The sequence below is a fragment of the Fukomys damarensis genome, unplaced genomic scaffold (genome assembly GCF_012274545.1).
Source record: "Fukomys damarensis isolate Sample0158 unplaced genomic scaffold, DMR_v1.0_HiC HiC_scaffold_26, whole genome shotgun sequence".
Taxonomy (NCBI): Eukaryota; Metazoa; Chordata; class Mammalia; order Rodentia; family Bathyergidae; genus Fukomys; species Fukomys damarensis.
In genome coordinates this window covers 3780390-3806425 of record NW_022900938.1, presented here as the reverse complement: position 1 = coordinate 3806425, position 26036 = coordinate 3780390, and the positions used below count along the sequence as shown (strand labels likewise).

General features: G+C 47.1%; 1 protein-coding gene and 1 long non-coding RNA gene across 3 annotated transcripts in view; one reads left to right on the top strand and one right to left on the bottom strand.

The window, feature by feature from the left end:
- The window catches only part of Hecw2 (HECT, C2 and WW domain containing E3 ubiquitin protein ligase 2), a 320103-nt gene that overhangs the window by 115657 nt on the left and 178410 nt on the right, over positions 1-26036 (bottom strand). The window contains exon 3 of the mRNA XM_010631993.1: positions 813-920. Within this exon, the coding sequence (XP_010630295.1) occupies positions 813-920 (108 nt within the window). The remainder of the gene's footprint in view (positions 1-812; positions 921-26036) is intronic.
- LOC104867542 lies at positions 4006-10081 on the top strand. 2 transcript variants are annotated; one of them, XR_781787.2, is made up of 3 exons: positions 4006-4095; positions 5092-5158; positions 9678-10081. It is a non-coding gene; the product is annotated as an uncharacterized LOC104867542 (long non-coding RNA). The 2 variants fall into 2 exon arrangements; XR_781788.2 differs by lacking the exon at positions 9678-10081 and adding an exon at positions 5401-5720.

The window sequence follows — 26036 nt, the reverse complement described above, 5'->3', positions numbered from 1 at the left end:
GTACACTAAACTTGCATCCAGACACTTTAATTCTTCCACAGGGCGCGACAAGGCAAAGGGCCGTCTTTTCCTATATTATGGAAAAATAAATTTTGTAAACTAACAAAGCATTTTTTATTCATCTTCTTCCTACTGCATAAAAATACAGAGAATATTTGTTTTTGGTACTGGGAACTGAAATCAGGACCTTGTGCTTGCCAGGCAGGCGCTGTGCCACTGAGCTACACCCCTCGCGATTTGATACATTCTCAATGGCAAATATAAAGGCTCCCCAACTTCTCCCGGAGTCAAAGGCATTTCTGCAGACTCTGCACTCTCCAAGTATCTATATTCCTGCTGCTGGTAGAAACAATCACGGAGCGTTGTGCAGGCAAACAGAACACGTGCACTGACCAAAATCCTGACTTGCTCTTTTTGCTTCCTAAAATTAATAGAATTAATACTAATTACAGATATCAACTATAAATTAATATAAATATTAATTACAAGTATGTCTATAATTTGTAAAGTATTTAAATAGCCATACACCACTTATATGCTATACACTCACAAGTGTATATAAAAATACATTAGTTTATGTATTTATGTACATATACCTTTATTGTACATACATGTACACACATTTTTCAAAACCTGTGAACATTCTGTAATGATCACTCTCTGAAACAATGCATTTTCTACTGTGGGGCTTCATGACATAAATATGTAAGTAAGAACAAAGGACTTTTTAAAGAACATTCAGAAAAGATTCCACTGACAGCCACACACACAACACTCGGTGCTAAACATGAGGCACACGCTCCGCGACTTACGTTCCATGAAGTAGGGTCCAGGCTCGATTCGCCACACAATCTGTCCTTTTTGTGTTCCCGTCACGCCCCTGTTTTTAGAATCCCAGAAGTTGGCTGGAGAATTCTCATCTGGAAAAACCAAGGAAAGCCTTTGAGCTTAATTAGAACCTGTCTTCTCCTACCTCAAAGACTTTCAACCTGTAACACAAATTTTTTAAATGGAGGGGAAAATATTAGCGAACATTATTCTTTTATTTTAAATTTTTAAAATTAATTTTATTGGTACATTTCAGGTATATAATGACATGCATCATTGGAGATCTGTACCTTCACATAATATATCTTGATTCTTATTTTTTCCCCACACTATTCTTAGTGACCCCTCCCAGCAGATTACTACCCTCGTGTCTGCATTTGCATTTATTTGGGTGGGGTCCAAGGCTGGAAAGAAGACAGCACCTTTGGGCTTGGCCAGGGTGGCCAACGTTGCCAAAGACAATCCTGCAAAGAGCAAGGGGAAGCCAGCTGAGCGCCAGAGCACTCTGGGAGGACCGATCCTTCCCCGCCATTTGCATTCAGCACACGTGAGTCACTCAGTCTTCACCAAAAGAGCCAGGAAACAGCTCTGTTCTTCTCAGGAAGGGAAGGCACAGCCCTCTTGAGACAGTGCTTATGCGGTGCAGGTGGGCAGCTCAGCCCATCGCAGAAGGGAAGCAGGACACTGCTGTGCGGAAGGCAGCCAGGCCATCGAGGAACACTGGGTCTGAGGACGTCCTGCGCTCCTGGGGCAGTCTGCGCGCTGCCTGGCCTCTGCACATCTTCCTCACCAAGAAAACCCCATTGCGTCTGGCAGCCTCCTCAGGCCTGAGCAACAGAGAGGCCACGAGACCCAGCTGTGGCCAGAGAGACGCAAGTGGAAGCCGGCCCGGGGCGGCCTTGAGGCAGGCCATTACCTTCCCTGTAGGAGGAGGGCAGGCTTAGCACCCTCTGCCCTTCCTCCTGCTCTCTTCTGGAGGAAAGCCACAGCCTCAAAGCCGTTCAATGACTTAGAGGCACCTGCCTGGGCTGACCCACAATCTTCACACATCTGCATCACAGCTCTGGGTTAGACCACAATCTAGCTGCTTCTCCTTTGGAAAGGAGCCTGCATGGGCAGCGCTGCTAGGATGAGCAGACAGATGCTCACGCTTGCACAAATTTATTTATTAGCTATTGGTGACCTCGCTTTGATTCACACATCAGGACAAGTAGATTAGGGAGCCATACACTTTCCTCTGAGGAGGTACTCCTTGCAATAATTCACTGTTCTTGACAAATACAAACCCTTCTGCCATTGAACAGCAGCCACTCTGATTGCAAATATAAAAGTCCCTACAAACCAACTAGCTGAGAAAGAGTTCAGAGCATTCTGAGTGAGCACCGCAGCTGCTCCAGGGTCATCGCCCCCTCTGTCACTGGCTCATAGAGCCCTGGCTCCCATGGGCACACAGCTAGGAGCCCTCTGTCCCTTGCTTGGTCCCAAGGGCCCTGGCATGAGCCGGTCCTTCAGATGAAATCTTCTCCTTTAGGGAGAGTGGATCAACTCCTTTGTGTAGACTGCAGTCGATTACGGTCAAGCTAGAGGCTCCTTTGACAGAAATGGCGTTTCTCTTCCCAGATCTTTTTTTCACGAATTTCTTTTTTTAGGACAAAACACCTTTTCCTAGATTTTAGGAATTATTCTTTTTACCTTCATTTAAACACCTATGTTGAATGGTTCAGCCCCAAGCGAACAATGAATATGAAATGTTACACCAAAGAATTCCAGTTCCTCTGCAAGTGTGACACAGAAATAATTATAAATCTGTTTCTTCTAATGAAATACTGGTCTTTGAAACCACCTAACACTGTCCGACTTACACACTGCCAGCTCTACTCCCCGCTTCTCTTAGCCACACTCACGATGCTGCCTAACCTTGCAACCTGTGGCACTCACATGGCGAGGACACGCCCGCTGTCCCCTGGCTTTTCAAGCTCCATCTTCCTGTGTCTGTCCCCACTGTGAGTCTTCCTCCCAGGGTTGAACCCGTCACTCCCATTAGTTGCCTCTCTCCTTAATCTCGACTATTTCCCTCCAGAGCAAGGGCGTCCAACCTGTGGCCCGCAGCCAGGGAAGCCCAGGGCATTTTGGGCCACGGGTCTGTGAGACCGTTCACATTCAACACTGTGACTGACGTGATTTCACAGTTTTCATGGCTCAATCCGGCAGTGTCCAGCAAGGGCTGCATAGGTGACAATGTGACCCCAGGTAGGGGAGGGACAGGGCAGCACTGACTCCAGGCTGTGCCTGCCACAGTCCAATCAAAGCCCACAGGTATCGGGTACTTGTGTGACTTGGTGAATAAAACACAGTATTTACCAATAATACTATGGCTGACCCCAAAATATGGTGTGCATTTAAAATGATAAGCTTTACTACAATAAAAGACACATGAACTGGGCGTGGTGGTGCACACCTGTAATCCCAGCACTTGGAAGGCTGAGGCAGGAGGATCACTGTGAGTTCGAAACCAGCCTGCACTACATAGTGAGTTCCAGGTCAGTCTCGACTACACAGTGGGACCCTGTCTCAAAAAACAACAACAGCAAACAAAACAAAGGCACATGAGTCCTTCTCAAAATATTCTCTTCCCTTCAAACACATTTATCTCATCATTCTTACCACTTCAAAAAAGTAATTTTCCCTTTTTTATTACTATACGTTCGTGATGTGTGATAAGTATTTTCACTTTGGAGAACTAATGCATGCAAATACTGCATCTTAACCACTTTTACCTCCTTTTCTCATTTCCGCAAAATCTGCCTCCCAGTTTATTACCTTTCATTTTATTCTTTACGTAAATGGCTCTGTGCCCCCACTTTTGGAAGCAGTTCCGGAAGCCCCTTTTTGTGAACATCTTTACAAGGTGCGATCAAAAAACACTGTGTGGCGAAAGCTGCTGCCGTGCGCCCTCCAGCAGAAAGGCGACAAAAGGCAGTGAAAACACAGTGCTGTCCTCATCCACCTTCGTCACCACACGTGGCGCTGTGCGACTTCCAGCTCACCCCTAAAGTGACCGTGAAAGGGAAAGGTTTTGAATGGATTCCGGACATCGAGGCAGCCAGGACAGGCAATGAAAGATGTCCATGAAGAGGGCTCCAGAGCTGCCTCAGAAAGCGCTAAGAATGACGGGATACTGTGTTTCCGGTTAAACTGCGCCGCCTCTCGGCCTACCTACACGTGTGCGCCAGTGAACACGCACGCTGACGGCCGTGAAGCACACATGTAAGTTTTCTTAGTCAGTTGCTAAACTCTGACTTGCTGTTATTACATAAAATTACTTAGTAAGTTGAAATGTTTTGAAAAGGAAGTTCCCTTACGTACAAACATGAACCGAATTACCTATTTTATCGCAGCCCAAGGCGATTCCTTGCTGTTCAGTGTGGCCCCAAGCGGGACACCCACGCAGGAGAGCAACCCTACCCTCGGCCTTCACACACCCGGCTTCTGGGACTTTGCTCTTTACCGTCCGTGCTCCCCTTCCCTTCCTACTGGGATTAAAGCGTCTGTTTCCAGTTAAAGTAGCATCTATAGTAGCAGTGGATTCTCTAAGTACTTGGGTAATTTCCCAGCTGGAATAAAGTGACCAAAAAAAGGGAAATGGTGAAGATGTTGCACACATAAATGCTTTCTGTAAATCCATCCTTTGGTAGGATTTTATAGAAAACTTAAAGTCCACTAACATCTCCTATGTCTTCTTCACAACTACACACCCATATCCGTTCAACCAACCGCAGACAGAATATACGTGGGGGAAAACTGCACCTGTTGTGAACTTGTACAGGCCTCTCCCCCGTCACTGCGCCTCGATGGATGTATTCTTCACACAGCGGTCATACCGTATTGGGTATTCTAAGTTATGAAGAGACGGTGTAAACATAAGGCTGTGTGTCCAAAGTAAGGCTGTGCGGCCGGGACACGCCAACGCTGTGCCATTTTGTATAAGGGACTTGAGCACCCACAGACAAAAGACTGTATTTGCTTACAGTATAATCGGCTGTGTTTTTTCTAAATGTGCACACCGAAGGCTCTCCGTGGCTTCTCATTTTTATGCATACCTATCTGTGAATATTGGGGAAGCGTAATAATTTAGAGAACGTTTGAAAATCTTTACACCTGCCGTATTTTAACAATCCATGATGCTTTTCCAAAGTGATTTTAATGATTTCTAGATTATCCTGTAGGGCTACTCCCGCTAATTCTGTTATGGTTCTGTTATAGCTACTTTTTCAAGAAAGCAACAGGAGTATCTGAGCCCAGGACATGAAGGAGTGAAACACAAGATGAGGTATGGTTTAGACAGGAAGTGTCCTCCACAGACGGGCTGGACCCTGGGTGCTATGTTCAGAGGCGCGGCTGGAGAGGTGACTGACAGCGGGAGCGGGGCCCTCCACGGGGTGTGCGCCGATGAGGCCACAGCTGAACGGGCTGACAGCAGGGGCCTCGTGGGGAGGCACCGCCCGCCGAGGGTGGCCTTGAAGGGCATCTCGTCCCCAGCCCACGCCTGTTTCCCCTGTTTGGCTCTTACAGGTGAGCAGCCTTCTCCACCACGTACCTCCACCACGACCAGCCCCGCATCACAGGCCCAAAAGCAGCCAGGCCAGGCACCATGACCAGAATCCTCTAAACCATGAGCCAAAACAACTTTGCCCCTTGTCAATTACCTTGGGTGTTTTGTCGCATCAAGACGAAGCTGCCTGACATGATTACCCTACACAGTTCTCTTCTACTAACTATTTAGAGGTGTACGGAACCCCTCAGAACATGATAATTAGGTGAAAAACAGTCTCCTTTTCCTTGATTATAGCACAATTCTTTAACACGTTCATTCCTATGCTGCTCTTCTAGAGGTTTTGATTCAGTAGGTTTGTGTCCAGGCCCAGGAATCTGAATTTCCCAAGAACTCCAACCAGGTGATTCTCCCCCAGGAACTACAAGGGCGACACATCACAGCAATGCTCACTGCTGTTCCGCGGGCCTGAACTGACTACCCATGAGGACCCCCGTGTCCTGACCTGAGGCGCTGAGAAGGTCAGGAGAAGGCTGGCACAGGAAGCTACACGAGGGAAACGGAGAGTGACAGGGACAGAGGAGGCGTGACCGCTGTTTCCTGAGTAACGGGCTCTGGATGTGCCAGGCCAGGAGCGCCTGGGAGAGCCAGCTGCCTGTGGAGACAGATGCTGGGACGTCCATGAGTCCAAGCATTCCTGAGTCCTCCCATCTACCTGCCCCGGTGATCCGTCTCTTAACACGGATTCGCGTTCTTGGTTCTGCGAGTGGACTCAGAGCAGCAAACAAGCAGCCATATTTAAAGCTAAAGTCAGTGACAGAAGTCACTGCCATGGCCTGGACCTTAGCACATTGACCATTTCTTCTGCGGAAAAGTTGGATTCATTATATTAACCTGCCTGCAGTGTGACTGCAAAGAGTGATTTAAAACAAACAAACAAACAAACAGATTTTTTAAATGCCATGAAAAGCTGAAATAATGCAAACTCAAAGAGTTTAACTTTTCAAAATCTTCCTTACCCAAAATATTTCAAACATGGAGAGTAGCACAAAATTATTTTTAAAAGATTATTTCTTGTACATAATTTTTATTTCCGGAAAGTATCTTCTGAGTCAGCTTTTGTGGTAGTAAGAGGATAAAGGAAACACAAACCGATGTTCAAAAAGTTTTTGGATTTTTAAACACCTCTATGCCTATATGAATATCTCCTAAAACCTCCTCCATACAATACTGGAGATAAAACTGAAGCAAACAACACAAAAAAACTTAGACTCCTACTGTCCGACCAGTCAGCCCAGGGAATCAAAAAACAGATGAGAAATTCTGTGAGAAAGACATGTGGGTGATTGTGCCAGACAGATTAAAAAAAAAAATTCTTATGAATTTTCTTTCGTTTCAGAATAATTTCATCTCCTCTGTACATTTTCCCCCAAAAAGGCACAAACATGGAAGGTGGTTTTCCATTGCCTTTCGAATACAAACTGGCAGCAACTCTCCCTTGGTACTGGGGCATAAAAGGGCCTGACTTGACCCGCGCCACACTGGGGAGCCAGGCACCCCATCCAGGATGTGAGCAGTGGAGGGTGACCCTGTGCTGCGACTTCCATCAAAAGGGCGACTCCAGACCGTGACAAAACACCCCTCGCGCCAGTGGGAAAGCGTGCAAACTCACCAGCACGCGGGAGGCCAAGCACAGAAACGCCCCCGTCAGGCAGAGAGGGACACTGCAGGGGAGGGGCCCTCCCTCTGCCCTGGGTCTACGGAGCGCGCTATGAATTCCTGGGCATGCAGGCTTGCACCCCGGCACCGCCTCTCTGGACGCCTAGGTCCTTCCTTGGGAGCCCACTCCGATGGAAGGAAGAGCGAGCACGTCGGGCATGCTCAGGGCTCTCCCTGGGGCCGGCCGGGCCGCCCACCGAGAGCGTGGCACGCCTATTTCCACATACACACCAGAGTGATTTGCTGAGAAAAAGGTACCAGAGATGCGAGGGAAGGACACCAGCACACGCCGAACGGAAGACAGCGGACGACCAGTCTTCAGACTCTGGCTACGGGACACGTGACACTGAAAGGGCTGTGGAATGCTGCCTGAGGGGGCCCGCATGCTACGAGCACGTCGCATGCTCAGGGCTCTCCCTGGGGCCGGCCGGGCCGCCCACCGAGAGCGTGGCACGCCTATTTCCACATACACACCAGAGTGATTTGCTGAGAAAAAGGTACCAGAGATGCGAGGGAAGGACACCAGCACACGCCGAACGGAAGACAGCGGACGACCAGTCTTCAGACTCTGGCTACGGGACACGTGACACTGAAAGGGCTGTGGAATGCTGCCTGAGGGGGCCCGCATGCTCCCTGCCCGGAAAGGGAGAACTCACAGGGTAGAGAGGAGCAGAACCCTTCTGCTCACCGACTTTGGAAGAGGTTTTTGGTTTTAAGTCCAGACGGTGGAGGAACAGCTGTCTTCTGGCTTCAAGTAGACAGCTCCCTTCTTCGTATGATCGATCTATCTATCTATCTCTACCTCTCCTGCAGGATTAAACTCTTCACTTAATCTTTCTCATCTCCTGAAAGTCTATTTCCAATACAGTCACGATGAGGCTGGCGGCTTTAACACAAGAGTTCTAGGAAGGCACTGTTCAGTCTATCGTACCATGCCTCACTTCTTATTCTAAAATATGATCAATCATATTTAACTGACCGAGCTCCACGGGTAAAGATCATGTGAGAAAACAATGCACGTCTAAGTTGGAAGAGTTGCTTTATTGCTAGTTTCTCTACAGAAGGCCAGCACAAGGACGGGAGCTCCTGCAGAAAAGGACAACTTTCACCAGATCCACACTGGTGACTGACAGCCAGGTCCTCACTGCACCCTGCAGATACGTTGGGCAGCAGTAGCAATTTCCGGTATAGAATACTTGATCCTAGACTCCCTACACTAAAGGACTTAGTAGAGTGAAATGCTAGACTACTGAATGGCACATAGGACTCTCTCAGGAGTGTTTAGTGTTACTGTTACTTACTGCACCACTACTATTAGAATTGTCATCTAATATTTCTATGCCTGTGTTACGGTATCTCTTAAAACCTCCACACATAGCTCAAGAGATAAAACACAAACAAACAAATGGAAAATGCTTTAGAGTCCTCTCTCTCTCCTACCAGTCAACCAGGAGAATTGAAAATAGATGAGAAATTTTGTGAGAAAGACGTCATGTGACAGATTGCGCCAAAGAGGTGAAAAGCAATTTCTAAGAAATATTCTTTTGCTTTAAAATAACTTCATCTCTTCTGTACATTTTCTAAAAAAAAAAAAAAAAAAAAAAAGATATACACATCTAAGGTGATTTTCAGTTAGCTTTGGAGTACAAATTGAAAATCCCTTGACAGTGGGTCTTTATTGACTGCTATTATTAGCAGCGGTAGGATGGCTGCCTCCTACAAGCTGGATTCCTCTCTCCCTGCTCTCTTCTCCCACCCTCTGCTTCCCGCAGGCTGCCTACTTGCTTCACTCTGATGTTGCTCCACAGACAGGCTGGTTTCAAGGTCTTTGCATTTGTTATAGTTTAGCTCTAAGGAGCCCCCCCAAAGCTCGTTTGTGCATCAGTGGACTCATCCTCTAAACAGCTGAGGGGCTGAGGGCGCTGGTGGGAGAGGGGCCTGTGTGGAGTGGGTCACCGAGGCATGACCTGGAAGGGATCCCGTCCCCAGCTCCTCCCTTCTCTCCTGCTTCCTGGCTGCCGTGAGGTGAGCAGCTGTCCTCCCCCAGGCCCTTCCGCCAGGCTCTCTGCCTTGGAGCTGGCTGACTTTGGACTGAACCCACGAGAAACCGTGAGCCCAATAAACTCCACATCCTCTAAGCGGCAGGTGGTGGGTGTACTGTCCTAGCAGTAGGAAAGCTGACTGAAACATTTTGCTTTTTGGGTTTCCCCCAAATTTCCCTAGGAGCACTCCCTCATTTCACTGGAAGTGTTCAGATGTTCCCCTGACCAAGCTGTGTAAAATGGCTCGCCCCCATCAACCTCCCCCTCGTCTCCTGGCCCTCCTGCATGAACCCACGCCTCGTATGAGACGTCTGTGGGTCGGCTATGGGCCATTTTCCCCATGGGAACAAAACCTGCACGAGGACAGTGAGTGTGACTCTGCTCGGGATCTCTGTTACTCAGAATGTTGCCTGGCAGACTGATGGTGATCAGTGAATACTTGTTGAATAATTTTAACACATGTAACTTTCTTTGTTCCTTATAAAATTGCTCTTTTCTTGTGTCTTTGGGACTTAAACTGTTTCTTCTCACTTTAGCCTATTATCACTTTGCTCCAAGTCATGGAAAAAGATCATCTGCTCCACTCTCCATCAGGGAAGATCTTCAGCAGCACGAAGTCTCGTTCACCCCGTTAGCCTCTGTACACAGACTAGGACTGAGGTGCCTTGCTGTTACTGTCGCAGAATATTCTGCAAGGGCCTCATACTGGATCCTGCGCTGTAGCTTTTCACCAAATCACTACCGCCATCCATGTCCATTTCAGATGAGTGTGACTTTTTGATTGCTGGAGGGAAATCACCATGCGCAGTGCAGTGGGGAAAATGATGTACCAACAGCAATGTGCTGCCTGAGAGCAAATGGGAAATTTAAGCCTCAAATTTTACAAAGAACATGTAGCTCCTCCTGCCATGTTTTGTCATGAAACTGGATACAGCCAACTGCAAACAACTTACTCTATTTTCACCATGAAATTAATTATAATTTTTTTACTATTGTAAAAAGTTTTTCGATTGACATGACATTATTCATTTTTCAGTTCAAAGTATTGTCCAAGGATTTGTGTTCTCAAAAAAAATTTTTTTGAGTTCTCATAAATCCTATACAGAAAAGTATTCAGTTGAAGAAAAAAAATTTTAAAAGAAGGGAAAAAGAGCGCTTCAATTAGAAACGATCTGAAAGTCTTTGTCAAGAAAGGACTTGGTCAAGATGTTTCAAAGACCTTGACTTGACCAGGTCGCATAACCCTAGGTCAGCCACTACACCTTTCTGTGGGTCGATGTGGTCAGTGGCAAGTGATGAACAAAACTGTCTGTCAGCTATGAAGTGTTCCTGGAGTAAGGGTGAATTTCAACTGGAAATTCTGGCTAAAAAGTCTGAGAGTTTAAACTGATCTTGTTGAATCATCTAATGAGGCTTACCATGGGATTTGTAACAGTGCCCTTGTTTTTCTCTACTCTGAACAAGATAAGAGATCTCTTTAAAAAGCCTGGAAGCATTCCTTGGTGAGAATGTTGTGTCGCTTTTGTATATTTTAACAATATAATACTAATATAAATCCACATCATAGAGTCAAGAGAATATACTAAAACATCTTTCATTCAACCAAATTTGAGAAGTACATGCCAGATACAATAGCAGGTATGTGAGACACATCGGTGAATGGGATCTATTAAAATCCTAATCCTCTTGGAGTTCACACCTGATAGAGAAGACAGACAATGTACCAGACATACAAGCAGATAAAATAGCATGTTAGGAAGTGACAGTTATGGAAAGAAGTTGAGCAGAGTAAGACAGTCCAGCAATGCTGAAGAGAGGGTTTTGGTTTTTACCACAGTGAGGCAGTGGGAGGAGGCCTCACTGAGAAAATGCTAGAGAAGCACAGCAACTGGAGAAAGGGACTGAGCCAAATCACATCTGGGGACATTTCTAGACAAATAGCACAGCCAGAGCTAAAGCCCAGAGGCAGAATTGTGACCACATCCTTGTGGGTATCAAGGAGCCAGAGAGGCTAGAATGGAGCGGTGGGGGGCAAGGATGAAGCAAAGGCGTGGGCTTCCTGCCCTAAAGGGCACGGAGAGCCCTCATCAAATAAAGGCTTTTTTCGGTACCAGCAATCAAACCCAGGACCTTGCACTTGCAAGGCAGGCAGCAGAACCACTGAGCTAAATCCCCAGCCCTAGCCCTCATTAAATAAAGACTTGGCCTCTCACTGTGAAAGATGCAGGGAGCCACTAACAGAGCAGCGATGTGATTCCACAGGACTTGTGTTTGCAATAGATTCTTTTATAAGCCATTTCTGGACTGTCTTTTGTCATCTCTATTCAACCAAAACTCCTGGGTAGCATTTGTGACACTGGGTCTAAGTGTTTCTTCTCTGTTCTTTCTGAGTCTCCTCCTTTGACAAGATGAGTTTAGGGTCAGGGATATAAACCAACGCTTCTGGAGGCAGGAACTGATATCTGGAGTTTAACAATGAGGAAGCTAACCCAAAGCAGTCGTGGGGTGAGTCTGTGCCAGTGAACCGGGGTCTTGCTCCAGAGAGCGCACCTCTCAGCGGCCACAGAGAGGAGCCGGGGCTCCACCCTGAGGAGGACGGACCTGTGCTGCAGCAAGTAAGGCAGGGAGGTGACCCATCCTGCACTGAACAAACACAAGGCCCTCCTGCCTGCTGTGTGCAGAGGGGCTGCAGGAAGCAGGAGCCGGGAGCGTCTCCTGCTCAGGGCGCACCAAGCACCGCAACCATGGTGCAGCACGGCCTCCCCGGCACCATGCTTCCTGTGCAGACGGAGCCTCAGATTAAACACCCCTCCATGCAGAGGCGGTGCGATTCCCGGCTTCATTCAGTGGCCTCAATCAGTCAGAATACAAAGCCGTGATTCTGCACCATTAGTGACTCAGTAAAACCCTAACACTACGTACCCCCCGCGTCACTGCACTGCGTCCCCGTGGACTTCCCATTTGCCGAGAGAAGTGTATCTTGTGTTTCACACTGCTTGGTTCTGACACTGCCAGGCAGTCCTGCTGGGTGACAGCAGATGGGAAACTCCATTCCCCCAATTTGCTGGATTCATGGGATTCATATTCTGGGGCAAAGCTTAAAATGCATAGATTCCGTATCCTTGACCTAGAAAATGGTCACAGCAGAGCCTGACTTGGAATGCGAAGAGGAGCCCTTGAGCCCAGCCTGCGCGGAGTAAATGGTGAGTTTTTATATTTCCATCTGTCTTTCTTCTTTGGAAGGAAGCTGTTTTTACGCTAATACTTAAAAGCACAAGTCTTCAACCTCATTCTCTTAGTTTAAAAATTTATTGTATTCTAATATCTCATACATATGCATAAGTTAAAACAGAAGTGCATTTTTTTTTCCTAATTAACAGCTGCCAAAAGCCCAGGCAGCCAAGGGGAAGTCACTGCTGCACAGCGACTGCACAGCGTGGAAAAAACCTGGCCACACAGCAGCCCAGTGTGTTCAAGGGTCTCCACACCACCAGGTCACCAAAAGTTCACTGTTTGCCAGTAAGCGTCAAGCCCAGCTCCAGGACGAATCAGGTGGACATGCCATCCTCTCCCTACACAAACTAATCCAGGTTTTAACCTCAGGTGTTCACCATGAGGATCTGTCTCAGCACAATGTGCAAAATTCGCCAGGAATGATAACTCGGGTTTGGTACATAGCCTCCTTTCTCTGCTCTAATCCTCTAAAAAGTACCATGCATACACTAAACTGTCACTCCGAGATAATCCTTTTTAACACTAAGTGAGGTTTACAGGCAATCTGTCCTGCTAAAGCCGAGAACTGGACAAATTATTACAAAATACAGCATTCGTGAAAACATACATTGGTTAGCAGTAAATAATCCCTTTGATCTTAGGCAGCTCAGGTGATTGGGAACTACAAGGCTAACTTTGTTTAAAGAAAGGGGTTACTCTTACTGAACTCAATCAAACATCTGATGGAGCAAATCGAAATTCTGCCTGAAAATGTTAGAAGTGTATGGGAGCAATCCCCCCGCAGCATTCATCGCTAACTGACCCTAAAGAGCAATTCTGCAGAGATGAATGACCTTTCCAGAAATTAGACTGCACTCCTGAACCTTTGCTAAAGCATCAGCTCTTCCTACACAGTACACAGAGCTCAGGGAGGGTGCCCGGCAATCTAGTGCAGGAGTAGGGGGCTCAGTGTTCCCCATCCAGGGCTCCAAATATCACCTGCCTCCCCAGTGGCAATGAAAGAAACACCCCTGCTCCCGGGAGCACAGCTTACTGGCCCTTTATAGCCAAAAGACAAATCTCCATTGGACAAAACTAATTTCTAAGAGATTAGGATATAACTGAAGATCTACCCAGGATTCGTTCCAGGTTTCAAACAACTAAAGCAGATGCTGTATATCAACTTTGAAGGCCTATAGAAAATATGTTCAGGTTGCTGCTGTTGCCACAAGGATATATCTAAAAACCACTGTTTCATTCCCAAAGTTTTGCTGCAAGACAGTCAGTACACCGAACCCGAACATCCCTAGAATGGGGCTGTGATTACGTTCCCATAGACACTTTAAAAGTAAATATTTTAACACCTTCTCAGAAAGAGGAGCTCTAAATTTCATCCAAAAACCTTGAGTTTTCCAGAGGGCAGATAGCCTGTCATGCAAGCGGTTTAGGCTCAATCTAACGCCATTTTCAAAAGCATTCTTGCAGGCAAAATCTGCACTCAACATCACAGTGAAGGGGCACCGAGACATTCAGAGCAGGGCATGCGTGGCTACCACGAGGGTTCCACGTGCTGCCACCCAGGTTCGCTCTCCGGTATCAGCTGCCAAGTGACACCACCAACTTTGTCAGTCACTGTTTCTGCCCAAGCTGGGAGAGGACCCATTTAGAGAGAGGCAGAAAGGGCTGTAAACCCAGTCGGATCCAGTCAGAAGAAAGGGCAGTGGAACGGATGCGGGAGCCAGATAAGAATGCAGCTTGAGGAGTATTCCTGCGCCTTACCTCCTCCAGCCTCTCGGAGCTCCCGCATGCCCAGGCCAGGGTGGACGCCTCATCTCGCTCGGCTTAGGTCTGGGAAGCAGCACGGGGACAACTGTCACATTCTGCTCATTGGCAGTTTCATTCATAGCCAAGGCCCGCGCTGAGGTCCTGGGACTCCCGGCGTCCTGAGGCAGCTTGGAGCCTCGTCTTCCCCAAACCTTCTAGAAATACATTCCAGGCGGGGTGCGAGCGGGTGGCTCCCTGGAGGCTGCTGTCCCAGTAGGAGCGACCCTGCGGGTCCCCTGCTCCTCACCAGGGCTCGTCTCTGCTCAGAATCCTAAGTGAAGAAAGACCTGGACTGTGTCCCTCCGGTCGCCGGGGCGTGGCCACACCCCCAAGGGTACAGGATGCCACAGCCCCGTCCTCCCCTCACTTCCTTCCTGTGCTTTTCCATGGGAGGATTCCAGGGAATGAGTTATGCGCACACGTGCGCGCGCACACACACACGCACACACGGACACCGCAGGCTGATGTCAGGCTGCCTGCCCTCACCGGGGGAGCCTGCTGTTAGTGTTACTCAGAGTGGAGCAGCCCTGATCCAGGGCACCAAGGTGCAGGCTCCGGGAGCAGGGTGAAGCCTAGCTGAGCCAGCACAGGTCTGTGCACTTGCGAGCTGTGAGGAAGGACGGGACTCTAAACATTGTCAGTGGAAATCCCCAAGTGTAGTTATCGACCCAGAAGTTGTCTCCATGCAGAAACAGAGGCGGCTATCAGTCTGGCTGGGCCCGGGTCTCTGCTGGAAAGAGCTGAAGGGGGAGCCCAGAGTTTTTCAAGGGAGAGAGGAGCCGCCGGTGCCAGCCCTGTGATCATTAAGTGCGGGCTGGACACAGTGCTTGCTAACAAAGCTCCAGGAAGTGAAGAGGCCAGCGCACGGGCTGTGAGGGGAACCAGGCGGCCGAAGCTCCGCCAGATGCAGGAGGTGGGCGCCTCTCCCATAACCCAGACACTTCACCCTGAAGCCAAGGGGTAGAAGGCACTGAGCCAGGCACAGAGAGCCAGGCATCCAGGATCACCAGCCGGCCAGACCTCTTGTGGACAGAGCTCAGCCCACTCCCAGGACAGCCCCCACGGCTCCCGGGAAGTTTCAGGAACACAAAGCAGCAACTACATGCAGGAGGGACAGGGGCGGGCGAAGCCTGGAAAGCGGTCCTGCAGGCTGTCGGGGAGGCCAGCGGTGCTGCCCGACCCCATTACAGAGGAGGAAACTGAGGCGCATGGAGATGGGGCGACCAGAGCTGGCACAGGAAGTCAAGTCTGAATGACACCTAAACTTAGCTGCTACGAGGCTCTGCCTCCCTCGAGTGGCATTCCTGAAAAGGCCAGCTAATCTGCACAGGCAATGGGTCCACAGAGGCCTCAGTCACCGTTAGGCAATCAGAAAGATAAACACAGAGAGGCTGGATTTGTTTCGTTTTATTGGATCCAAAGGTGGCCACAGCCGTGAACAGCAGACTTAAAAATGAGCACCTGATTTTGGCCCTTATCAAAAGCAGCGCTTAACCTTAACTCCCAACTCCTCTCCCATCAGGGCCAGCTGCTCTCCTGGGTTGTGCAGCGCCTCTTTGCTCAGAGCACGGCGTCACCCCAGCGCTTGGGCTGCTCCTCCAGGCGCCAGCCCCTGGCTTCCCTGTGCAGTAACACCTGGCCGCTGTGCCCTGCAGCTGCACCCTTGGCCCTGGCTCTCGTGCATCACCAACACCTGCATGTGACCCACGTGCAGGTCACTTTCCCGAGTGGAGGGGGATCTCCTTCCTCCCGGCACAGCACTGGTAGTGAAGCTAGGTTTCCCAGGTGACTGGGAAGAAACTGAAAGTGTGGGGTGGGGAGGTCACACAGGTGCTGGGCTTGGATCTAAAGACACTGCACGCATTCTCTCACGGGGTAGACGTGACACTCAGTGGTTTGGCCGGCAGCTCTTCAACCACAGCTCACAACCAAACACAAGCACAGCCAGGGGCCACCGCATCAGACCACAGAGTTCACTACACCATTTCGTCTGCAGCTACACTCCTTGTGCAGAAAAAGGCAGCGATATCAGTAATGACTGCGGAATGAGGAAGCACATTCCTAACAACTTTGCATCCCTACAACACCTTCGTGCTTTGCCCTAGGATATCAGATGGTGCAAGGCCTGAGGAAGAGTTGTAAACAAAAACAAACAGCCCCTGTGAGGGGACGGCACACTCAGTTACAACTATGAGACATTTCACAAAGGAGAAAGAGAAGGCCCTCAAGGAACAGATGAGATGCTGCCAGAATGGCCCAGCCCAGAGCGGATGGAACAGCGTCTCAGGGAATCCATGCGTGAACAGAGCTCTGCAGGGCGATGAGGAGCAGATGGCTACAGGCAGCAGGCGTGCGAGCCGGGTGGCGGAGCCAGCATGCTGCTTCCCAGGGCAGAAGGGAGACCCGGGCGACCAGAGACAGAGAGCTGGAGGCGCGGCCGCTGAGGGCGAAGGGACTCTAACGCCAAAGGTCAGTGTGCAGGGAGGGAGTCAGAGATGCTTCAGAAAGAAAGATGGAGTGGAAACTGCTGCCCTTCCTGCCTCCCTCAGACGGCCTCAGAAACCTCCACTGATCATCACAATGCTGAGCAATTACTGAACTAGCATGGAGAGGGACAGGGCACTGCGACTGGCGTGGGCTGAATGGACCAAACGCAGTGAAAGACATCCTGCAAGCCTCGTATCCCCAAAGCTCACAGAACGTGCATTAGAGTAAAGCAGCGAAGAGCACAGACACAGGCCTTAGATTTCAAGTGGACAATGGAAAGATTCAGCCGTGTCCCCTCCACCCAACCTGATGCTGCCTCCACTAACACAAGCCGGAAGCAAGGTGAGAGCACCAGGAAGGAGCAACCTGGTCTGGAGGGCCACGGCCACCTCTCCTTGGGCACCGCAGCCTGAGCCCGACAGCAGTGTCCGAGTCCACGCCACTGAAGCCTCCCACAGGTGGCCATCTCTGCTGCAGCTCTCACTGGAGGGCTCTGCTCTGTGACAGCCACTGTGCACTGGTCACTTTGCTGTTTTCACTGAGAAATTACCAATGTGCTTTGGGAGAGAGAAAAGTCCCAGGAGGACTGATTTCCTCATGTTAGGTGGACAAGGAAATCTCTATTGAGATGTCCACTCAAGCTGAAGGTCAGTATGATGATCCCCACGAGCCGCTGTCTTCTATGTGGCACACATTAATACAAACAGGCGTAACACACGAGAAACCCCAAATCTATACACAAATAGGACTAAATTTGGTTCTTTCCCTCAGCTCTTTCTACTACAAAATGAAAAGCCTGGCAATAGTGATACCTGCTTTGCTAGTCTGATATATACCCTGAGGTTTGCAGGATGCAGGATTTTTCTTCAGGGTGAATTTCACATCTATGAGTATTCTGTTTCCACAGTGATGAACTTTGTACCATTTAAAATGCAGACAAGTATTAGGCTGCTTCTTGTTGCTATAACAATATAACTGACTCTGGGTTCTTTTTCTTTGTAAGAGGTTCTTTTTTATAGCAACCCATTCTTTTTTAAACTTTAAAATTTTTATTTTAATGTAATGGCAGAAGGTATAAATAAAGAAAAAAGAGGTTCTTTAGCTCGCAGCCCTTGAGGCTATGTGGGCTCTGACGAGGGCTCCCTGGCTGTGTCACATTCTGATAGAGACACAGGACAGGAGAGCACATGAGAAACAGTCCACACATGCGACCGGAAGCCAGCTGGGCAGGGTCGCTCCTGCTCTTTTGAACCGGCCCTTGCTCCAGCGCCTCTCACACCACTACATGGGGACCAAGCTCTGGGGCACACCTGAATCTGTGGGACCCAGCTCCAAGCTACGGCAGCCGTTCGATTTGTAACAACTGTGCAACTGCATGGGCTCCACGGCTAGGTTGCTTCTTTCATCCCACATAAAATCATGAAATCAGGGAAGATTTCAGAATAGATTTGGGCATGTAAAAACTCTGCAATTGAAACAAGGAGCAAAGGATGCAACAGCATTCTACTTGTATGTGTGTGTTCTTTGTCTTGGAAAAATGAGAACATGAATAACTCGGAAATATGGTTGAGAGCAGTGAGCCAATAAGGTATGTTAGAAATGTGCGGCTTGCTGAAAGCACATTACAGACTCCAGTGTATATGCACTAAAGAACATTTTCAAAATTGGCATTTAAAATTTACCACTACAGTGTATGGTTCAAACTTATCACTCACATCTCCAAATCATAAAAGTTCGTTCTCTACCTTCATTGTGTATAAGCATATGAATTAGTGCTTAACATTCACACTCTGTAAAGCAAACCACAATCCTGATTTAGCAGGTACATGACACGTATTTACAATTTTTAAACAATCACCCTAGCAAACTCTGATACGCATGGTCCTTGAGCCACAAGTTACAAGCCTGGTCCAGTGTTTCAAAGTCTAACAGATCATACACTCGTGTACGCAAGCATGTGAATACCACATTTGATTCTCCATATTCTTTTTATTAGAAAAGTAAAAAAAAAAGACACGTCTCCTGCCCTAAGGATTCCTACCATGTTTATGTTCAATTCACCTTTGAAAGAAGAAAAAAAAGCATGTTAGGAAGAAAAGCAATACAGGGAAAATTTAAGACATGAAGGGTCACTGATATATGAGAAAAAAAATGTCATCTCTAAGTAGTGCAGACCAGTAGTGCTTCTTAAGATACGGGCTTAATAATGAATTGGCTGCTAATAAGACATAAATATGAGATTGAGTGTGAGCCTTTATAAACATTTATAGAAACTTATCAGAGTAATTTTATGTCTCTTCCATCTAATATCAAAATTTGGGTTTTAAGTTAGGTGGATGTATCCTATTTCACAAACACGGGGTCCACAATGGACCTAAACGACCAGAGACAATCTGAGAAGCACTGCTGGGCTCTAGGTAAGAGAACACAGCCACCCTGGGTCGGCCCTGTAACGCTCCTGGCCCTGGACTCAGATGCTAAAGTGACTTTGTGTGACATCATTTCAAAAGGTCAGGGGATGAGCAGGGACCTGCTGGACAAACATCTAAGTGAACATTCTTCTCATGATATTTACCCCAAATCTGTTATGAATCTACCGATTTGTTTAAACTTACACCGCCGTTTAGAATAATGTTTTAGTAATACTCCCTAAAAACTTACTTTCAACAATGCAGAGCAGTGCCTTCGTATTCATACATGTGTCTCTGTCAGCTCTCAGAGGGCTCTTGAGCTCTCCACCTGGGCACCGCGATGAGCTTTATCACTGAGTCTCTGCCCCACCCCTGTCCTTGCAGACACAACACTGTTCCAGCAGACCTTCAAGTGCCTTGGTCATCTTAGCTGTTAGCTATCTGACGATTTTCTTGACATGTGGAACAGCAACAGCGGCAAGAAGCAGAAAGTACCAACAAACTATTCCAGAAAAAAACACATGGGGCACAGATCCCATCTTGGAGTCTGAAGAGCCGTGCTCTGCTCTCCCGGGCTACAGGGCTGCATTCTGAACACTAGGAGAGCTCAATGCCAGACCTATTCATGACAACTTCCTGTTTCTGGTCAGTGTAGCCGTTAGAGGCCCCCTGCAGTTTCTGCTTTTGCCGAATACTGCCAAGAATAACGCTGTCCCCTTCCAAGTGAAACACGGTGTTTATAAAAGGGGTAGGAAGGAGAACCCGGAGAGTGGATGTACACGTACAATGGGCAAAGTCCTAATAATAGCAGCCACAGCCTCCAAGCAGGAAGAATGAAAAACGGGGATTTCCCCCTGCATAACTGTGTCTCCCGCTTTAAAAAGAATAAAGTCAATCTTTAAATATTCTAATTTGTTCTGTGACGCTTACGATTTAAGTCACACTCAATGTGTTTGCTATATTTTCTTCACATTGCTTTATATGCAATTTGAGACATTTCCTCCTGCAATCAGCCACCACCTGCCTAAGCCTGTCACATCTCGTCAGGATGGCAGTGGCTGTGCTGTCACGATGACGCTGATCTGGGGGTAACCCTGGCCTCGTGAGGAGCCTTCAGCTCCATGGGGTAAGCAGCGTGGTGTGAGCCCAGAGAGCAGAGGCATTGTGAGGCGCTCCCAGAGACTGATGATGTGATCTTCTCCATGGGACAGACCAAGTCATTCAAATAAACCCGAGGACACTGTCAGATTTTCATACCGGGACAAGCACACTACAAAGAGGAGTGATTGACTACCACGAAGCCACCAGTGGATCCAACTGAGGTGATCTGGCATGAGCAACTGGATTCGGGTCAGTAGTTTCATTAAAATTCCAGTCACATCTTTGGAGAAAATGAATCGCCCGTCTCCAGTTAACTAAATGAATTAATGCTAACGTCTTCAAGCGTGTCATATACATTTGTTCCAGCAAGCGCTGTGGGAAAGGTTAAGTGGAGCAGATAAAACTAAAATCAGGGGATGTCTTTGTGAAAGAAGAGGGCTTTCGTCCAAACGCCTTTCCGGGAGCCAATTGTGACGGCTGACTGTCTCCACCCTGCCCTGCAGCTATATTTCAGAGTGTAAGCGTTTCCACTCCAAACTCAATCACCAGGGCTTGTCACTTTTCACTTTTTAACCCGCTTCAGGCTTTATATATAAACTTGTCAATTGAACTTCTACATAAAAGCTATTGTTTTTAAATTTACAAACTTCCTTCAGTAAAAGATAAGAACGCGGTGGGGAGGGGACCAGAAGCTCCCAAACAGCACATGGAAAAATATTATTCACCAAGACTTAATCAGCAAAATAAAATGCATCCCCCAGAAACACATGCCACCAAAGACTGTGTAGTCGGCAGTGATTGTGTCAAAATTAATACTAACTGGAACGTAAGTGTCCAAAAGTCAAAGATAGTGTAGTTATGGGACTGCCACACCACAAGGTATTACACAGCCATCACATGGCCCTCTAAAATACTTTTTAATGTTATGGAAAATGTTTAAGATGTACAGGTGGAAAATCATACCACAGAGGAGCAATATGCACAATATGAACTCAAGTTGGTTTTTAAAAAATATATAAAGATTAAAGTGTAAAAGATGTGCCAAAGTGTCCGTAGTAATTACTGATTGGTGGAAATGGTAAGTATTTCTTCCACCCTTTCCAAGTCACCTACATTGAGCTTGCACTATTTATTCAATACTGTTTGGCTGCCCCATGAAATTCAGAACAGTAATACAGAAGAAAAAAAAAAGAGAGAGTTGGTGCCTCTCTCGTCTTTTATTTTCCCTGAAAAATTTATCTCTACTCATCAATTCTTCTGATGTTTGAAATTCTTCCTTACACTGTGGATTTCTGAAGCCCTTGTTTAAAGACTTTTCATTCATCACCAGAGGTCTTTTCTAGAAAGTGACCTTGTAGCCTTCGACTGTGCCTCAAGATTCTGAAAAAAATGAAAGAATCACCCATCACAAGGCATCTGTAAGGGGAAAATGCAGATTCAGGATAGATCTAGGAAGGGAAAAAGTAAAATCAAAAGCGGAAGCAAAGCTGTCACATGCAAACGAGCTTTGGGGCATACTTGCTTAAGATTGCATCAAAACTTCAAGTATTCAGTAGTCATCACACGAGGTCAGGCCAAATGAAATCACAGTATCAATTTAAATCAAATGTAAACATCAAAAGGATTCAGAGTCTCATGCCATCTCAGGGTCTCCTCTAACTCCACTTACCGGAAACACAGATATGCACTAAAATCAGAAGCAGAAAATTTTGATCAAATGAACAAGCAAAATACAAAAGAGAAAGAAAAGCACAAAGCATGTATCTTCTTGGCACAAGGTTTTGTGATGAGGTCACACAGAGCATTTTTCCAATTCTTCCAAAACCAGGTTCCATCGCCTCTAGTGCCAATACGGATTCATCTGACTTCAGACTCCGTGATCCTTGCCTCCTCTCTAGTCTCTCTCTGGGCCGTGAGTCCAGATTGTAGCAGGAACCCCCAGGATTGCAGCAGAGGACGGGAGAACCCAGCTCAAAAGGCAGGCTGCCGGGTTTAAATCTGGGCCTGGCCATGTCAGCTTCCTGCTATCTTGGTCAAGGCACCTTAATCTCATTGCCTAGGGACAAAACAGCAGAGATCCTGAGCTGCATACCCCACACACATATACGCACAAATTCACACAATGTGCTGTCATTTATGAAAAGAAATGAGGAAATGGTAATGAGGAAGCCACCATAAATGGGTGACTACAGTGTGAAGGTTCAGAATGGAGCTACCGAGAATAAAATAGAAAAGTACACTTCAAACATTCGTGTATAGCTTTTCCCTTTGACCTCCTCAAAATACCCTTCAGTTCACTAAAACACACACAATGTTTTTCAACCAAAAAGTTCACAGCAATACTAAAATATACATAGCCATTAACCAACAAACAGCAAACTTTTTTAGCCATAACTGGCTATAAGTAGGGCCCACGCCTGTGTGCTCTCAACAGTGTCAAGGAAAAGCAAAGAATTAAGCACTTGCCCTGCCACTCTAGCATGAATTGTATTTCAAAGGAACTAAGGAACCAGAGATGAAAAGTGTTTTTCTACAAGTATTCCAAGAAATAAATGTAGAAAGGATACAGGAATCAGAAATGTCACAATGCCCAGCACCTAACATATTTGAAAATGTTACATGAAAAATCGATGAGGATCTTTACAATGAGAACATTAAGCTAAACCCACCGTTCGGTCTCCACATCACAAGGAACATGGCAGCCAGGTGTCTCCTCTGTGTTCTGACGGAATACACAGCGCAACCCAGAGGGCATCCTAGGGGAGGAGGGGGATGAATCCATCCCAGGCAAGAACATCCTTCTAACACTAAGTTTACCAGAAATATGCAGGGCAGTGGGACAGGTTGGAAGATACCCAAGACAAATCCAGAATGAGGGACATGCTGTAGGACAACCGAAAGGGGACGTCAACGTCACCAAGAAAAATAAAAGGGAAAGAACATAGTAAAAGAAGCCAGATGTTTTTAAAAAATGCACTCCCTACAATTCTTTCCCTGTTTTTCCAGTTCAAAAACAGGCAGAACTAATCTATGGCTTTAGAAGTCAGCACTGAGGCCAGGGATTTAGCTCAGTTGTTCTGCTACCTGCTTTGCAAGCCCAAGGTCTCAAGTTTGATCCCCGGTACCCCCCCAAAAAAAAACCCAAAAAAGTCATCACTTAGGATTGGAGAGGACGGAGTTAGGAGGACTTGGATGCCGACAGTGTTCCAGCCTTGACCTGGTGGCTGCTATAAGTGTGCATGTGAAATTCATACCGCAGTGCACTTGGGATTAAGGCACTTGAAGGACTTCCCTTTGTGTGTACAATTTTAAATAAAAGCAATAAAAGAGGCAGTATTAAAAGTCGTGACAAACACTGTCTTCTGGAAGGAAAGTGAGTGAGAGGGAGGAGATACTTTCTCGATCTGGGTGATGTTATCACAGATGTAGTCATTAAAACCATAAATGTACAGTTACTGCACTTTTCCGTATATGTACGTATATTACTCCCCAGTAAAAAAGGGTGGGAGAAGGAGGTACTGCTCTATATGGAAGGTGACATATTAAATTGTTTATGGGATTCTGTTTTAAGCAAACCAACTGATTTTTTGAGAAAGCAAAATTTTAATATTGGATAATTCCTGTACGTTGTGTCGAGTACGACAAAGGCATTGTAAAACAGCCATCACAGAGGGCCACTGACATCTCTTCCTGGCTCCTTTTACGGTCAGATAACAACTGTGTGATTTCCTCATCTGCACCAAAGCCCTAAGCCCCAAACTTTGCAGATGGGCTACGTGTGGACAGGGGATCGCCACACCAGTGCTCCAACATTCTCCAGTTCCGCCTCAGCCGTACTTCCTGGCTGCACACAGCCTCCAGCTCAGGTCCAGAGAAGAAACGAGGACCTTCCCAGCCTTTCCTAAGCATGCACAGAGCCCACAGGTGCGCCTGGCATCCCCGATTTCCAGGAGAGTACATGAGCTCTTCAGGGCTTCCAACAGCTGTCTCCTTCTCCACGGTGTCTTCCTACAGGTCTTAGCTCCTCGTGTGCCCTGAGCGACGCAGCCACCCCAGGCAGCTGCAGCGTGGAGCAACTGCCACTAATTTTCAACAAATGTTGTGGGGATGAGGCTGTTTGCACTAAGTAACCCGACACAACCCAGTGCTATGAACAGGGCCAGACACATCAGACACTGACAGTTCCCTAGAACGAGCTACTCTGGCCCCTTTAGCTGCTGCTTGGTCTTCATGGAGATCATACCTGCAAAGCTGTCGCTTTTCCAAGCTGCTGTGCAGCTCAGAAGAGAGGGGAAATAAGGCAAGAAAAGGCCGCATGCAGCAAATCCTGCTGTGCTGAGAGTCACTCTGCTCCTGGGATGAGATTCCTAAAACAATGGAAAGCCCTCTGTTGTTTCCGGACTCCCAAAGAAGGCGATGTTGACATTTTCTCCAGGGTTCTCCTGGCTTTTTTAGGAGATTTCTGGGACTCCTTACTATGTCATTCCATACACAGTATGCATCTCCTCAAAGCCACCCCTGGACGATTAAAGCAGGCATTTTCCTACTGGGCTTCTCAGACCCATCAACTACCATTTACTATAAGAACAACTGTTCAAAACATGCTCCTCAGAAAGTCAAGCTTGTGTGACACGAACTCCACTGGGGACCCACGTGGCTACACATCACTGACACCGAGGACCATTTCAGCACAAAGTCACCCTCTCACTGAAATGCAGCATGCCCTGCTGACCGCGGACAGCAATTCCTGTGAAGGTTTCATTTCCGTTCACAATGCTTTGGAGCCTTCACCGCCGATAAGTTGTAAATCAGTATAGCAAAATAAAGGAAAATCAAAGTCCATATAAAATTCTCAGGAAACATGATTCAACCATGAAATATTCAAGCTTGCCACTGGTTTGTCACAGGGTTGGGGACAATAAAGGGGCAAGTTCTGGTCTATTAATAGCCAAGAATCCTCCAAATATCATAATAAATAAAAGCACAGGAAAGTTCTGGGAAGTCAAGAAGCAGACACTCATCTCCTACCAGGAGGGCAAGAGCTTCCCAGAAAGCAGGGGAGCTGAGGTTGGAGGGGTCACTCAGAAAACCAGGGTCTCTGTGGAAGAGTCCGAGGGTGGTTACTTGGAGGCTGCATCTAGGTGTGTCCTGAGGAATGCAGGGTGTGGCTGACAGTGGGGTTTTAGTTTGCACAGAAATAAATATAACATTAAATAAGACAAAAGTACCTTACGAGTTAAAACAAGAAAGAGAAACTTTGCTTTGAAACCTTAAGTAAAACCTTTTATACCTTAGTTTTTTACATTTCTTGAAGACCCTGACTTCTTTAAAATGACAGGCAAATATATACTATAATTATTTTTCTGAGAAGGCCATACCATTCAACACAAATTAGTCATATGTTCATAAGACTATACCACAAACTGTCTCACAGAAACTTAAAAAGTCTACAGACTCAAGAGATGGTGAGGCAGCACCACATACAAACGTCAGTGAGTGAAACACAACACATTAATAGGGCGAAGGAGGAAAAACCCACATGATCTCTGCACTCAATGCAGAAAAACACTCTAGTGAAAGGGGTCGAACCATCCAGAGCAGCAAACCCACAGAGGCAGGTGGCTGCCTGGGATTGGGAGTAAGAGGGTTTAGTAAATGATGTTCCACAGATATGGAGTGTTCTTTTGAGGTGATGAAAATGTTTTGAAACAATATAAGTGGTGGTTGCACAATAATGTACATATACTAAATGTCACTGAGCTGCACACTTCCAAAGAGCTGTGATACTATGTGAATTTCAGCTCAATTAGAAAAAAGAACAACCCCAATGATATAGTTTAAATACATGCATATATATAT